This window comes from Lagopus muta, chromosome 3 (genome assembly GCF_023343835.1).
Source record: "Lagopus muta isolate bLagMut1 chromosome 3, bLagMut1 primary, whole genome shotgun sequence".
NCBI classification, from domain to species: domain Eukaryota; kingdom Metazoa; phylum Chordata; class Aves; order Galliformes; family Phasianidae; genus Lagopus; species Lagopus muta.
This window is the reverse complement of record NC_064435.1, coordinates 75,253,983-75,267,317: the sequence shown is the minus strand read 5'-3', so window position 1 is coordinate 75,267,317 and position 13,335 is coordinate 75,253,983. Positions and strand designations below refer to the sequence as shown.

At 33.9% G+C, this 13,335-nt stretch overlaps 1 protein-coding gene across 3 annotated transcripts in view; it reads left to right on the top strand.

The window, feature by feature from the left end:
• Positions 1-10,965, top strand: part of CDH10 (cadherin 10) — a 93,703-nt gene extending 82,738 nt beyond the window's left edge. For all 3 annotated transcript variants that reach the window (XM_048939739.1, XM_048939740.1, XM_048939741.1), the window contains 3 exons: positions 3,027-3,135; positions 5,060-5,311; positions 6,094-10,965. In XM_048939739.1, the coding sequence (XP_048795696.1) occupies positions 3,027-3,135; positions 5,060-5,311; positions 6,094-6,587 (855 nt within the window). In that variant the 3' untranslated portion in view covers positions 6,588-10,965. The remainder of the gene's footprint in view (positions 1-3,026; positions 3,136-5,059; positions 5,312-6,093) is intronic.
• The last annotated feature ends 2,370 nt before the right edge of the window (positions 10,966-13,335 follow it).

The window sequence follows — 13,335 nt, the reverse complement described above, 5'->3', positions numbered from 1 at the left end:
GGAACCTGCTGGACAGGTCTTACTGGTATGTTGTAGCCATGTATTGTCTGAATACACTTCAGAAAATGTGCAGTGCTTTGAAAAGCTGACAGAAAGATGCTGCTTCCTTCAAAGACCACATGCACTGATGTAAAATAACTCCATCTACACTGTTGAAAAGCACATGCTTCTTATGATGACATACAGGTGGAACTCAGGTGCACTACAGGTAGTGCAAGGAGAACTTTCCAAGCTGACATGTGAGATGATGAGCCTTTGCTTTACGAATATGTGTTTTTCTTTGAAAAGGGGCTATTAATGGACTTCCTGTGTAAAAATTCAGTAATATCTTCACTTGCAAGAATTTCTGTAAATATATTAAAATAGAATTAAAAATATATCTCCGGTTCCAATTGAGAACAAAAGCAAAACAAATGATGCTTATCTTTGTGATTTTTTTTTTTTTTTGCAATTAGATGTAGAGATGTTGTAAATAACAATGTATCTATACACATTATCTCATTAAGATTGTCCCTAAAACTTTGCCTTTTAAAGATACACACCAGAGTCTAGTGGGAAAATGCATAATATTTAGTTATTCGAGTCTTTGTTAGTATTTTTGAATTATGCAAAAATTTTCAAGTCTGAAGGATGCTTTTTACAACCTAAAAAAACTATTAAGAACCTAAAAGCAGATTTTTTTTTTTTAAATCCTAATATAAGCAAATTATCTAAATGACAAATAGAATGAGTATTTGAATAGAGAAGTTCCCAGAGAACTTCAATTGCTACAAGAAATTATAGACAGGTAGAAGATATTTTCCTGCTGTCTACTGCTGTTCTACTTAACTGCTGTTCTGTTAGAGTTCTGCTCATTGATTGGCATTGCTCTAGCAGATTAAAAATCTCTGAAAAATTTCAGGCAATAAAAAAATTTGTGTACTCATTCTAAATTATAGGTAAGAGCAATCACAAGAGGATTACCTGATTTTCATCAGTTTAACACCTACAACAGACCACTTTCATGGTCTTTACTTGTGAAGTAAAATTGACTTGTTTTTTCTTGACTTAAAAAATACCTCTAAGTTTGTGAAAATCACTAAAGTTTTTTTGCTAGTTACTTATACAATCATTAAATAATTAAAATCTTCATCCCTTAGAAGAAAATATTATGCTTCTATCTTTTATCTTTTATCTATTCTGCTTTCCCAGCAAGTTAATGTCGATTTGTGTGATAAAATAAATTTAGAGGAGAAAACCTCGGATAAGAAAGCTTGCAAGATGATGCATTAAACAAATCCAGTCCCTGCCTCTTGAAGAAATTTGTTGCTGTATTCAGGATGTACAAGAGAGAAGTTGGGAGTTAATCATGCATTTGTAAAGGCAAGCAGGAGAACAGTGCAATTGTTGATGTTAAAAATGATCAGTTCTGACAAAACCTGCGATATGAAGAGAAATGGCTGCATTTGGAAGAAAAGGAAGTGGAAAAACAGAGTTTAACAAGTATGCCACAGGGAAGAAATAATGTCAAAAATTAGAAGTTATTGCATGCTTCGAAAAACACTGCAATTTAAAATGATGGATGAGATATGAAGAATAACGAAGATCTAGGTTAAAGATTTCTTGTAGTTTAACACAGAAGATAGCTAAGCACCACATAGTTACTCTCTCAGTCTGCTCCCCCCCATTCCCAGTGGATGAGGAAGAAAATTTTAAAAAAGAAAAAGAAAGAAAGAAAGAAAGTGGAATTTGTAGACTGAGATAAAAACTATGTACTAGGACAGACAAAGGAAGAGGAAAAAAAGGATAACAGTTAATTATATATATATATATATATATATATATATATATATACACAAGACAAGTGATGCATAAGCAATTGTTCTCTACCTGCCAAATGATGCCCAGCCAGTCCACAAGAAGCTGAAAAACTCAAACATCCTTGCCTCTGTGTAGCACTGCTCAGCAACATCATGAAATATCAGTGTATTACCAACACTGTTTTTCACCCAAAGCCAAATCAAAGCATCACATCAGACACTATGAAGGAAAAATCAACTCAGTTTGAGCTGAAACCTGGACAAGAGTAAATTATTTTTGGCACATATAACTGCATATATGCACCCTCCAAAAATGTTATCATAAGTATTTTTTTATTGCTGTGGGACAAAACAAACAAAAAGAAAACCAAACACTGAAACACGATCAATGAAGATTTAAAAAAATGTATTTTATTTGGAAAGTGGCATCTTGTCAGCCTTCCATCTAGAAATTTCAGTGGATAAAAAGGCACAAGTTCATTTACCTGACAGATAAGCAAATGTTAATGAATCCCTTGCTGCTACTTCCAAACAAAAGTATTACACAAATCTTTTTGCAGGAATCACAGAAAGCATTCCAACCAAGTACCAAACAGCTATGACATATCTGTGACACTGGATTTAATCTGGTGAATCTGTACAGCATCTTATAATGTGTCGTACGAGTAGAAATATAATCTGGTATTTAGTAGAAAGATATTCTAACATACACTTTTTAATGTTGAAAATCTTTTAAAAAAATTGTCTTTAATAAGAGATAGAAAAATCTTGCTTTAGAAAAAAAATGTTATTTTGAAATATTATTTGAAACTTTAATTTTCCTATTAGAAGCAACGCTTCTGATGAAATAACATTTTCATCCCCAAAGCAAAAAATCTCCTCTGAATTCTTCTCTTAGGTGTTGATTTTAGTTTTGTCACTTTTATAGTTACAAAAATATATAAACATATACTGAAATAAGAAAAAAAGGAGAATTAAGTTGCCATTTTTCTTGTATGCATGTATCACCATAGAAAATATATATGGATGCTCTTGTTACAAAGCTTACATATTCGTTTAAAATTTGTTCAGTTGATATGTTCTACAGTTTAAATATTAAATCAATATGCAAATAGTTTGAATAAGAAGTTTCTTCACTCTGCTTGTCTTAAGATATTCAAACATCAAAACCTAGATGCATTTTGTTTTATTTTGTTGTTGTTGTTTGCATTTATTTTTCTCCTGCAGCTTATCCAGACCATAAGTGCAGTAGACAAAGATGATCCTCTTGGGGGACAAAAATTTTTCTTCAGTTTAGCAGCTGTTAACCCTAATTTCACTGTTCAGGACAATGAAGGTAAAATTCTCTGATCCATGGAAGTTTGATCTTTACTACCTGGCATGCATTTCTGCAATATTTTGAATTTACTTATATATTCCATCAACAAATAGAGAAGCCCATAAAGCTGCTGTTAACAGCAAGATAAATTGAATTTGAATGTTTGTGGTTTGGGACTTCTATATTTTCATCTGTGTATGGAAGGCAAAACTTACTTAGGAAAAAAAAAATAGGATAAAATAAATTATAAAGAAAATCAGTGAATGTTGGTTTGGCGTGAATAACCAAATAAAGGGAGGATAGGACAGAAGAAAGCTTAAAAAATGGCTTCACCTTCCAAGTTCAGATGTTTCACTTTAGCTTTCTCTCACATTTATGTCACATGATTTTCTGTTCTGCTTCTTTCTGATGATTAATGAAAATGATGGCTGATAACACATGGCCACTTTGGCTTTGCTTTGATCCTTGATCAGTCCAGCTTTTATCAGGAGACGTGTACAACACATCCATTTTAGCCTTCATCACCAGTTCAATAGGGAGCGCTTTAGACTACAGAAGAAATAAACGAAGGGAGATATCATAATACCTTCAAATACGTTAAAGTTTTTTGACTTGGCAGTGGGAATAATCCTCTATCAATGATGAAGATTACAGGAAGTAACAGGCTGCAAACACCATGAGGAAGATTTGGTTGAAATAAATTATATAAGTAGGTAAAGAGAATAATTGAAGTTGAACATTTAGGTACCATATAGATTTCTCACTAGCAGAGAAAGGTATTAAAAAATACATCAGACACATTGTTTTTCATGTTGAGTGAAAACAAATAACATAGATACACAAAACAAACCAAAGGATACAGTAAAAGATAACTTTGTGTTTCAGTTCATGGAGGCCATGAAGAAAAAAGTCATTTAATTTTTCAAACAAAAATTACGTCCTAGTGACCATGCAGAGGCATTGACCTTGGTATTTCTCTTCTATGTGAAATTATTTTCTTTATTTTGTATTAATTGTTTAGTTCATCTTGAATTTGGCTCACAAAACATTTACCATTTACCTCAAGAAATTCATTTGTGTGATGACAATGAAATTTTCTTTCTAATGGATTCAATCTGAATTTTCTCCCTTTTGGATTTGCAAGTTAGCAACTCTAGTGTTGGGTCACAGTTTTAGAAGTATAAGGTAGCTTTGACAATAGAAGTGATATTCCTTTGATGTTACATACTACCTTAATTTCTTTTCTGGCTACTCAGTTAATAGATTTGATGCTGAAGCATACTACATATGTATTATTTTTGTGGGCCACAAGTATAATTTAGTAAATTCACTTCTCAAAACTGTCTTTTTTTTTTTCCCAACAAAAATTCTACTCCATGTGCAAAGGTACATAATTCATTGTTCTACAGTATGTTGAAAGTCTTTTGGTGTGGAAAATCTCATCCTGTATTTACTGATAGCATTCCCCTGTGTGTTGTCACAGAAGATCCATAGGAGGAATCTCTCAGAACAGAGTGCTTGTTGAACAGCGTGAAGTGGAAGGTTATTTTTTCTCAGTTGGCCACTTCATTTCAGGGCTTTAGCCATGGAATGGAACTGTGTCGTGCACTGCATGCATTAATCCATAAAACATTTTAAGCTTTCAGAAATCCTCTTTTCAAATCGCACTCAGAGGTGTTGCAAAGGCACAGAGGAACAGGCCAGCTGTATGTAAAAAATTATAAATAGCTTTCTGATTAAATGGGAATGTCACTAGAAAAGTCAGATATGACTATGAAATGAGGACTAGCCCATTTCAAAATACTATCAGTGACATAAAATATTATACTTTTCACGTACTATATGCAATACATTCTTTATTTTCCTTTTATTTTATTTTATTTTTATTTTTTATTTTCCTATTTTATTTATGCAAAATAACATTATATTTTAATCTATCTAGATAACACTGCCAGAATTTTAACAAGAAGAAATGGCTTTAGTCGACATGAAATAAGTACATACCTCTTACCAGTGGTGATATCAGACAATGACTATCCAATCCAGAGCAGCACTGGCACACTTACCATCCGAGTTTGTGCCTGTGACAGCCGAGGGAACATGCAGTCCTGCAACGCAGAGGCCCTTCTCCTCCCTGCTGGCCTCAGTACAGGGGCACTGATTGCCATTCTCCTCTGCATCATCATCCTGCTGGGTAAGAAAAATGTATCTTTCCTCCTAGAGCAAATGCTTCAGGTCTAACACACTTCAAACAATCATGCATGTTGGCAGAATAAATGATCATGGGGTTTGCTTCTTTTGCAAGAGAAACTCAATGCAAAATTAAAAGAAATAAAGGCAAAAACTGCCTGACAATTGAATATAGTAAAAATGAAATCAAGTTTCAGACTTCTAAATGCATTTTTATTATTGTCTTGTCTTTAAGAAAGATGATCAGGCAGAAGGAATAATGTAATAAAAAATCACTTTCATGTCTTTCGTTTTAACTTTTTTTGAGATAGAGAATCTCTTGTTTAAATAAATGCTTAAAGTCACCATGCAGTATGTTTTTCACACAGAATTAGGCAGTAAATAATATTTTTACCATATTAAATCAGTTTATCCAAAGGTTTCTATGCTGTAATAAAAAATTTGTAAATTTTTTAAAGTTTCCATTTTGTGTTTCTCAGAATATACTTAATAATCTGTAGTTCAGATGGAAAACAGTTTGAACATGCTCTATACTAAAAAATGGGAAAAGATCTTCAGAGTAAACCTGGCTATTTTAAAACTCATCTAAATTACCAGAGGAGCACATAGACAAAGCTCATGGTTCTCTGCAAAAAAAGCACATTTTGATACAGTCTCTACTGTGATATAGACAGTGATCAGGTAGAAATGGACTGGCAAAATGTAGATGAAATAAGGCTGTTGTATCTGATGGAATCACTACTACAAATTGTTCTGTCCTTACCCATTCTTTCCTCTCCCTTAAAGTTATAGTGGTGCTGTTTGCTGCTCTGAAGAGGCAACGAAAGAAAGAGCCTTTGATCCTGTCTAAAGAGGACATCAGAGACAACATTGTGAGTTATAATGATGAAGGCGGTGGAGAGGAAGATACCCAAGCCTTTGATATTGGCACACTGAGGAATCCTGCAGCTATAGAAGATAAGAAGCTTCGACGAGACATTATCCCTGAAACGTTATTTGTACCACGGAGGACTCCTTCAGCACCAGATAACACAGATGTGCGAGATTTCATTAACCAAAGGTTAAAAGAGCATGATACTGATCCTTCTGCACCACCGTATGACTCGCTTGCAACCTACGCCTATGAAGGAAATGATTCAATAGCTGAATCTTTGAGCTCCTTAGAGTCGGGTACTACTGAAGGAGACCAAAACTATGATTACCTCCGAGAATGGGGCCCTCGGTTTAATAAGCTTGCTGAAATGTATGGTGGAGGAGAAAGTGACAAAGACACTTCTTAACCTACAGTAGGCTACATTCTTTGTTCCTTTGAGCGGAAGTAATTTTACAGACACCTTCTGCACTCAACAGTATTTAACATTCAGGAAAATTTTCCTGCCACTCAGCACAATGATTTCCTTTAGAATTTGTTTTCAATTTGTCCATTTATGTAATTCATTCTTTCTAGTAGGATGCCACTTGGAACGCGTACAGTATTTTATTTAATCACCTTCCAAGAGCCAAAGCTATGGAAATTCAGTGTTGTCCATTTTAGTAATTAAAATTAAAAATACCTTACCTTCAGAAATTTGAACAGGGTGATAATCCCTTAAGCAACCTCATGTACAAGCCGCTTCTGTTAGGTACATGTCCTACCCTTGCAAGTGCAGCTTTTAAGAAGGCAAAGAAGAAAAAATCCAGTATGTTCTGTTCTGTACATTAAAACTGAAACAAAATGTACACGTGGTGTTAATAAGTGTAATATGCAGCTGGTTTAAAAAAAAAGTTTGTGCAACTTCATTTCATCAAATTCTATCTGCCGATGTTTTATATTTATATTTTTGTATTTATTTTTAAGAAATAAACCAGTTTTTACAACTATTTTGATGCTTTCATGCCTTTTCTTGCCATCAGTTCCTGTCTTAAAGGAAGCATGATATTTCTCCACTGGCAGCACAGCCAAGTGTCACTGGTTCTATGCTGCTGTCTGCTGCATGCATGCAGTGCAGCCAGAAGTGCATAAACTCACGGGGAGAGGATCAAGTCATAGATCTATTTGCTTGCTCAAAAGTGTTACTTTCTACAGTTGTCATGTTTAAGAAAAGTTTTATTTTTGAACTAAGTTAATGATATCTTATTAGAAAGATGGAGTGCAATTTTGTCTTGAATTACATAATTCTAAAAACATGTCGATAAAATTAACCTGAGGAAAGAATTCATTTTGAAAACTTGGATTATTTATTCTAATTCTCCATTCTGGATCATGATTGCATCATTAGATGTGATCTGTAATTGCAGTGAAGAAAGTGTAGAAAGATGCAATGATGCAGTATATATATAGCAATGATTTTTAAGCACCAACATTTTCCTATGGCAAATCACTTGACAAAACACTGCATTCTATTGCAACTATCTGAGGGTAAAGTAATCTCCTTTAAAGCTGCCAGGCTGAAGAGTGACAAAATGTCAGAAAACTAGCACAAACTCCCACCCAAACTTCTCAGTTTTCTGATGGCTAGGAAAAGACTAGCAAAAAGAAAACCAAGCTATTAGCCAGCCATAACAGAAATCACACACTAGTTATCATATAAAGTAGGCATTCCAAGATATTTTTTCTTCCCACAGTCTTTAGATTACACAAACCTATTCAGTGAACAAGCATTCTGGGAACTATAGACATTTCTGAGATTGGATAATTTCAGAGGAAGAGCAGGATGTTGTAGAGTCTATATTTACTTATTTATTGTGAAAGAAGTACATCTGAAGGACAATCTCTCCTTTTCTATCTCCCTTAACTTCTTGCTGGCATAAAATCAACAAATATTGAAAATACATTAGTTCTTTGTAAAGTGCATTGCTGCATTCTTATTATACCAGATATTTCTTCTCCTAAATTGAGAGATTAAACGCAGTGAAGTTGAAAGCTGAATACAGTGCCATTATGCAAGCTAGTTCTGTGCAATGAAGAATGAATTTTTATTGATTTGATATCAAATTAAAGTATTTGATCCATTAAGAAACTTTGAAAATTATGGATTTCTTTTCATTTCAATGAAAAATATCTTCATTTTGATATTCTTTAAAAGAAAAATAATTCTTAGATATAAAGAAATATCTTAGATATTTAGATGTTATAAAGTTCTTTTGGAAGCGTGACAGAACATGCAAAGAGTTCTTTTTTTTTTTATGACTATTTAGTGAAATTGGTCTTATTTTTCCACCCTTCCTAACCTTCATTTGTCCTTTAGCAGCATGTACTAGTAAAAAATAAACAAAATTCATTGATTCAATATGTTTATATCCAAAAGACTCTTCCAATACTGTTTTCTCTCTGCAACAGCGTTGAGTTCAGATCAATGCCACCTGACATAGTTAACTGAGTACTTACCAGGACAAGATAAAATAGACTGAAATACACCTGTTTGTCATCTTCTGCTAAAAATAGTTTTTGGTTAAATAAATGCAGTCTACGCTGTTACCTGCAACTCAGTAAGAATCTCTGGGGAAAAAATGACATACAACTCTCTGAAATATATCAGCAAATATCAAAGAAAATTCTACTATTTTTGTTTGTGTTACAATAATTATTTGAAACCGTATTTCAGACGGAGCCTGTGAATGACTTACAAATGTTTAAAAATTCAGAAATGTTGAAAATATTATGGCCACTGGTTCCCAAGAAAGCAGTTGGTTCTTAGAGTCTATTCAAACAAATATTAATTAACTTATTGGAATAGAAATATTAGAAAGAAGGGATGTACAAGATCTTATGTTAATAAACTGATATGAGGATAACAACCACAAAAATCATGTTTTGTGGGGCCTTCAGGGAAAGTGTTGATAGTAAGAAATGTCAAAAATTAAATGAATACTGATTAAACCACCCCAAACAAACAACACCTAAATCAACAAAATCCTCTGCACACAATCAGACAACTATATTCAACAGTTGCCACCCCTGGAAGTTCAGATGTTTTTAATTGCTCATTATCAGTAGGTGTAGCATTTCCAACACTGGTATTTACATAGCAAGTAAAAACATTATTCACAGTCCTGGAAAAAATGTTTTGTAATGGATCAAATTATTTATCAATAATATCACTATCTATCGGGAGCCTACTCTTCATTCCTCCCAATCATTCTCCAGAGTGACACCATTGCCCAAGATTTCCAACAATAATTTTTGAATATATACTGCCTATTACACAAGGAAAATATTCGTATGCTACATTATTATCGTCCAAGAATCTTCTAAGTTGTTTTTTTTGAGTCACTACATAAATATCTATTAAGGGCTATATAGCTTCTAGCTGTGCTAGACACAAGTAGTGGAGACTGACAAATCAACCATTGCCCTATGTACTTTTCAGACTAGTTTGCCCTTATTGTAACAGAAATCAAATTACTTGCATGGTCCTCTGTATTTATGCAACATTGGGAAGGAAAGTCAGCTAAGTATTTTCTCTTGCCCTATTACTAACTTCTGTGAAGAAAAATCAATGAACATATTTAGAAAGCTTGTTAGCAACATATGTGCAATAATAGCATATCAACAAAAGAGTTTAGGCTTCCTTGCTTTTCTCCAAATCAGGAAATTACTGATGTGATTACAAAATTTAGTAAGAGCTTTCCACAACTTCATTGTTTTATCAGAATCTGTTCACAGCAAGATGAACTGAAACAATTTCAAGTATTGGGTGAACCTGATGAGGTTTCAACACAGCAAAGTGCAAGGTTTTGCACTTGGGCAAATCCATCCAGGCATCCATACAGACTGGAAGGAGCAGCCCTTGAGACGATCCCTGCAGAGAAGGACCTGAGGGTCTTGATGGATGAAAAGCTTAACATCAGCCAGCAGTATGCTCCTGCAGCTCGGAAAGCAAATGGTATTCTGTGCTCCATCAGAAGAGGGGTGGCCAGCAGGGACAGGGAGGTGATTGTCCCCCTCTACTCTGCTCTTGTGAGGCCCCATCTGGAGTACTGTGTCCAGGTCTGGAGACCCCAGTACAAGAAAGACAGAAAACTATTAGAGAGGGTCCAAAGGAGAGCCACAAAGATGTTCCCTCCAGAGGAGGGGACTGGAACACCTCCCCTATGAAGACAGGCTGAGGGAGCTGGGCTTGTTCAGCCTGGAGAAAAAAAGGCTGTGGGATGACCTCATTGCAGCATTTCAGTACCTAAAGAGAGCCTACAAACAGGAGGGGAATCAACTCTTTGAAAGGGTTGATAACAGCAGGACAACGGGAAATGGTTTTAAGTTGAGGGAGGGAAGATTTAGGTTGGATGTCAGGGGGAAGTCCTTTACAGAGAGAGTAGTGAGATGCTGGAACAGGCTGCGAACGAGGTTGTGGATGCCCCATCCCTAGAGGTGTTCAAGGCCAGGTTGGATAGGGCCCTGTGCAGCCTGGTCTAGTATTAAATGGGGAGCTTGGTGGTCCTGCATGTGGCAGAGGGATTGGAGATTCATGATCCTTGAAGTCCCTTCCAACCCTGGCCATTCTGTATTCCTGTGATTCTGTATTCATAACGTTATCTATCTACTGCGTTCAATGTATTATGTAAAAAGTAAACATATGGAGATAAAAGTAAATAAAAGAAGATATGTGAATATGATTTTTTTCTCCTCAAAAATGCCATGGGTTTCTCTATAATCTCTGCAGTTTTATAGTGAAACACTCATTCTCTCCTCCAGTATGAATGAATTGTCTGAAAAATCACTTTCAACTTAATTGAAGATGTAAAAAATAGCAATGATGTCATAATCTTTATTTTCAATAAAGCAGATAGGATCCTTTTTTCTTCTTCTTCTTATGTTTTCTCTTTTTTACAGTTAATCTTAGTTGCATTCTAAAGGAATATTATAGAATCATTATTATCATTTAATAGGCCAATAAGAAAATCTATCCATCCCATCAAGCAGGAAATCACAGTGACAGTTTTAAAGTAATGCTTTAATTTGAACGCAGATTTCTCTTTAAAAACAAAACAAAACAACAACAACAACAATTAATAATTAATAATATATTAATATATTAATATATTAATAAAATTAATAAAATTAATAATAATAATAAGAATTAAGATTAAGACCAGTAAATAAAAATATTGTCCTATGAATCACAAGGACATATTACAACCATGCCTGGACAATAAATGAGTATATATAATCAATTTAGACTGATGTGAAATGATGCAGTGATTATTATTACAAGGTGAAATCTTCTAAAAGCAAATTATATGAAAACCTTAAGTAAATGTAGAAAATCAAGCATTAAGATTTATACAGAAAGAATAAAAAATATATATTGATATGCTATCATATGGTATTTATTGATTGCCACATTGAAAGTCCTTATCTTGCTCAGGTGACATAGGTTAAGCCTAGAAAAGGTAAAGAGGTTGAGAGATGACCAAAGGCAGATGTTCTGGGGGTTTTTTCTTGTTTGTTTTGTTTAGGTTTTGTGAGGAATTATGGAGCAGGCTAGGATTATTCAGCTGACATCATAGATAAGTCTATGAAAACATGAATGATGAAATAGGAAGAATCTATTGTTGACTGTGCTTTTCAGTAAGAGAAACAGGAGTCATTCCCTCTGCCCTCAAAATCATGGGGTAATTTTACAAAAAAAATGCTTTAACAACAGAATCTAGAAGAAAAGTAGATGGCAATGATAGAAATTTTTTTTCCAACTTTTTAAACTCAGTTTAAGCACACCTTGCCTTTTAACATAAATTGGTTCAAAATATGAATTTATTCTAAGAAAATTTATTTTTTATATTTCAAAGACTTTGCTAACAGTTGTTAGGTTTAATACTTATATATTTAGGTTTTGTATTTAAATTGCCACTTAATTTCTTTCTTTGAATGAAAGTCAATCAGACACATTGAAAAATATTATACTAAATTTATCTGCCATAAACAGCACTTTATTTAGCAACAGAAATGGGTGAAACTTGCTGATGAAAACTGTATTATTGGAAGGAAACTTGTCTATTTTCTCTTCTCCATGTTCGAAAGTGTTGTTTTGCTTGCTACTCTTTATTGATGCATTCAAGGCAGAATAGTAAACAAACAGACAAACAAAAAAAATTATTTTGAATGTCAATATTGTGGATATGGCAACTGTATGCGTGTGTGTCCTTAATAAATATATGTATACATGTACACAAAATATAGGCATGACATGGAAAACATGTTTCATTCATATTAACAAGAACTAATTTTGGAAATGTCACGGTAACCTTTCTAAATGACACTTCCAGCAGAGTAACTTTAGACAGCTTCCATGCATAATTCTGCCAAAAATGCATAAAACTTTCTGTGTCATCATCTCAAAACAGTGACCTGAGAAGTCTTGACATAAATGAGGCTGAGAGTAAAGGAAGAGAAAATAAATAGATTTTTAAAAAACCATGAAGGTTGTCTTCTGGCCTTTAGTTACAGTATCTGGAAAAAAAAAAAAAAAAAAGAAAAAAAAAATTGTATAAAAGAACTCCATTGTTGCTAAGAGTTGAATCTCTCTGGCCTTATTCCATAACAGCTCACCATCAAGTGACAGAGAGAGAGAGTGAGAGAGAGAGAGAAAGAGGGAGAAACCTACTCTCCTACTGCAAATTTCCTCATACACAAATCATTTCCATAGCTCCTATATTGTCACTTACATTACATCATGTTGCTCTATTTTCCTCAATTGTACTTTGGATAGGCTTGCTTTGGGAATGATTCAAGGCTCCTACATAATGACTTTTTTGGCAGAGATTTACCTATTTTTATATGGAAACTGGCAGATTGGATTACACATGTTCTAACAAAAACTACATTCTTACCAGACAAGTAGTATTCTACCTCTACTACAGAGTCTAAAAAGAAAATAAAATAAGTATTGTTAATCTTTACACATATAGTTTGGAATTACTGAGTTTCAGATTTGTGAAAAATCATTCCTGATATGTAAAACCATCAATCCTTAAGATTAACAATTTAGAGTTACGTATTTCAACATTTTCTGTCTGTAAGAGTTCTTTCTTAGCTTCACATTTGTAAACTGG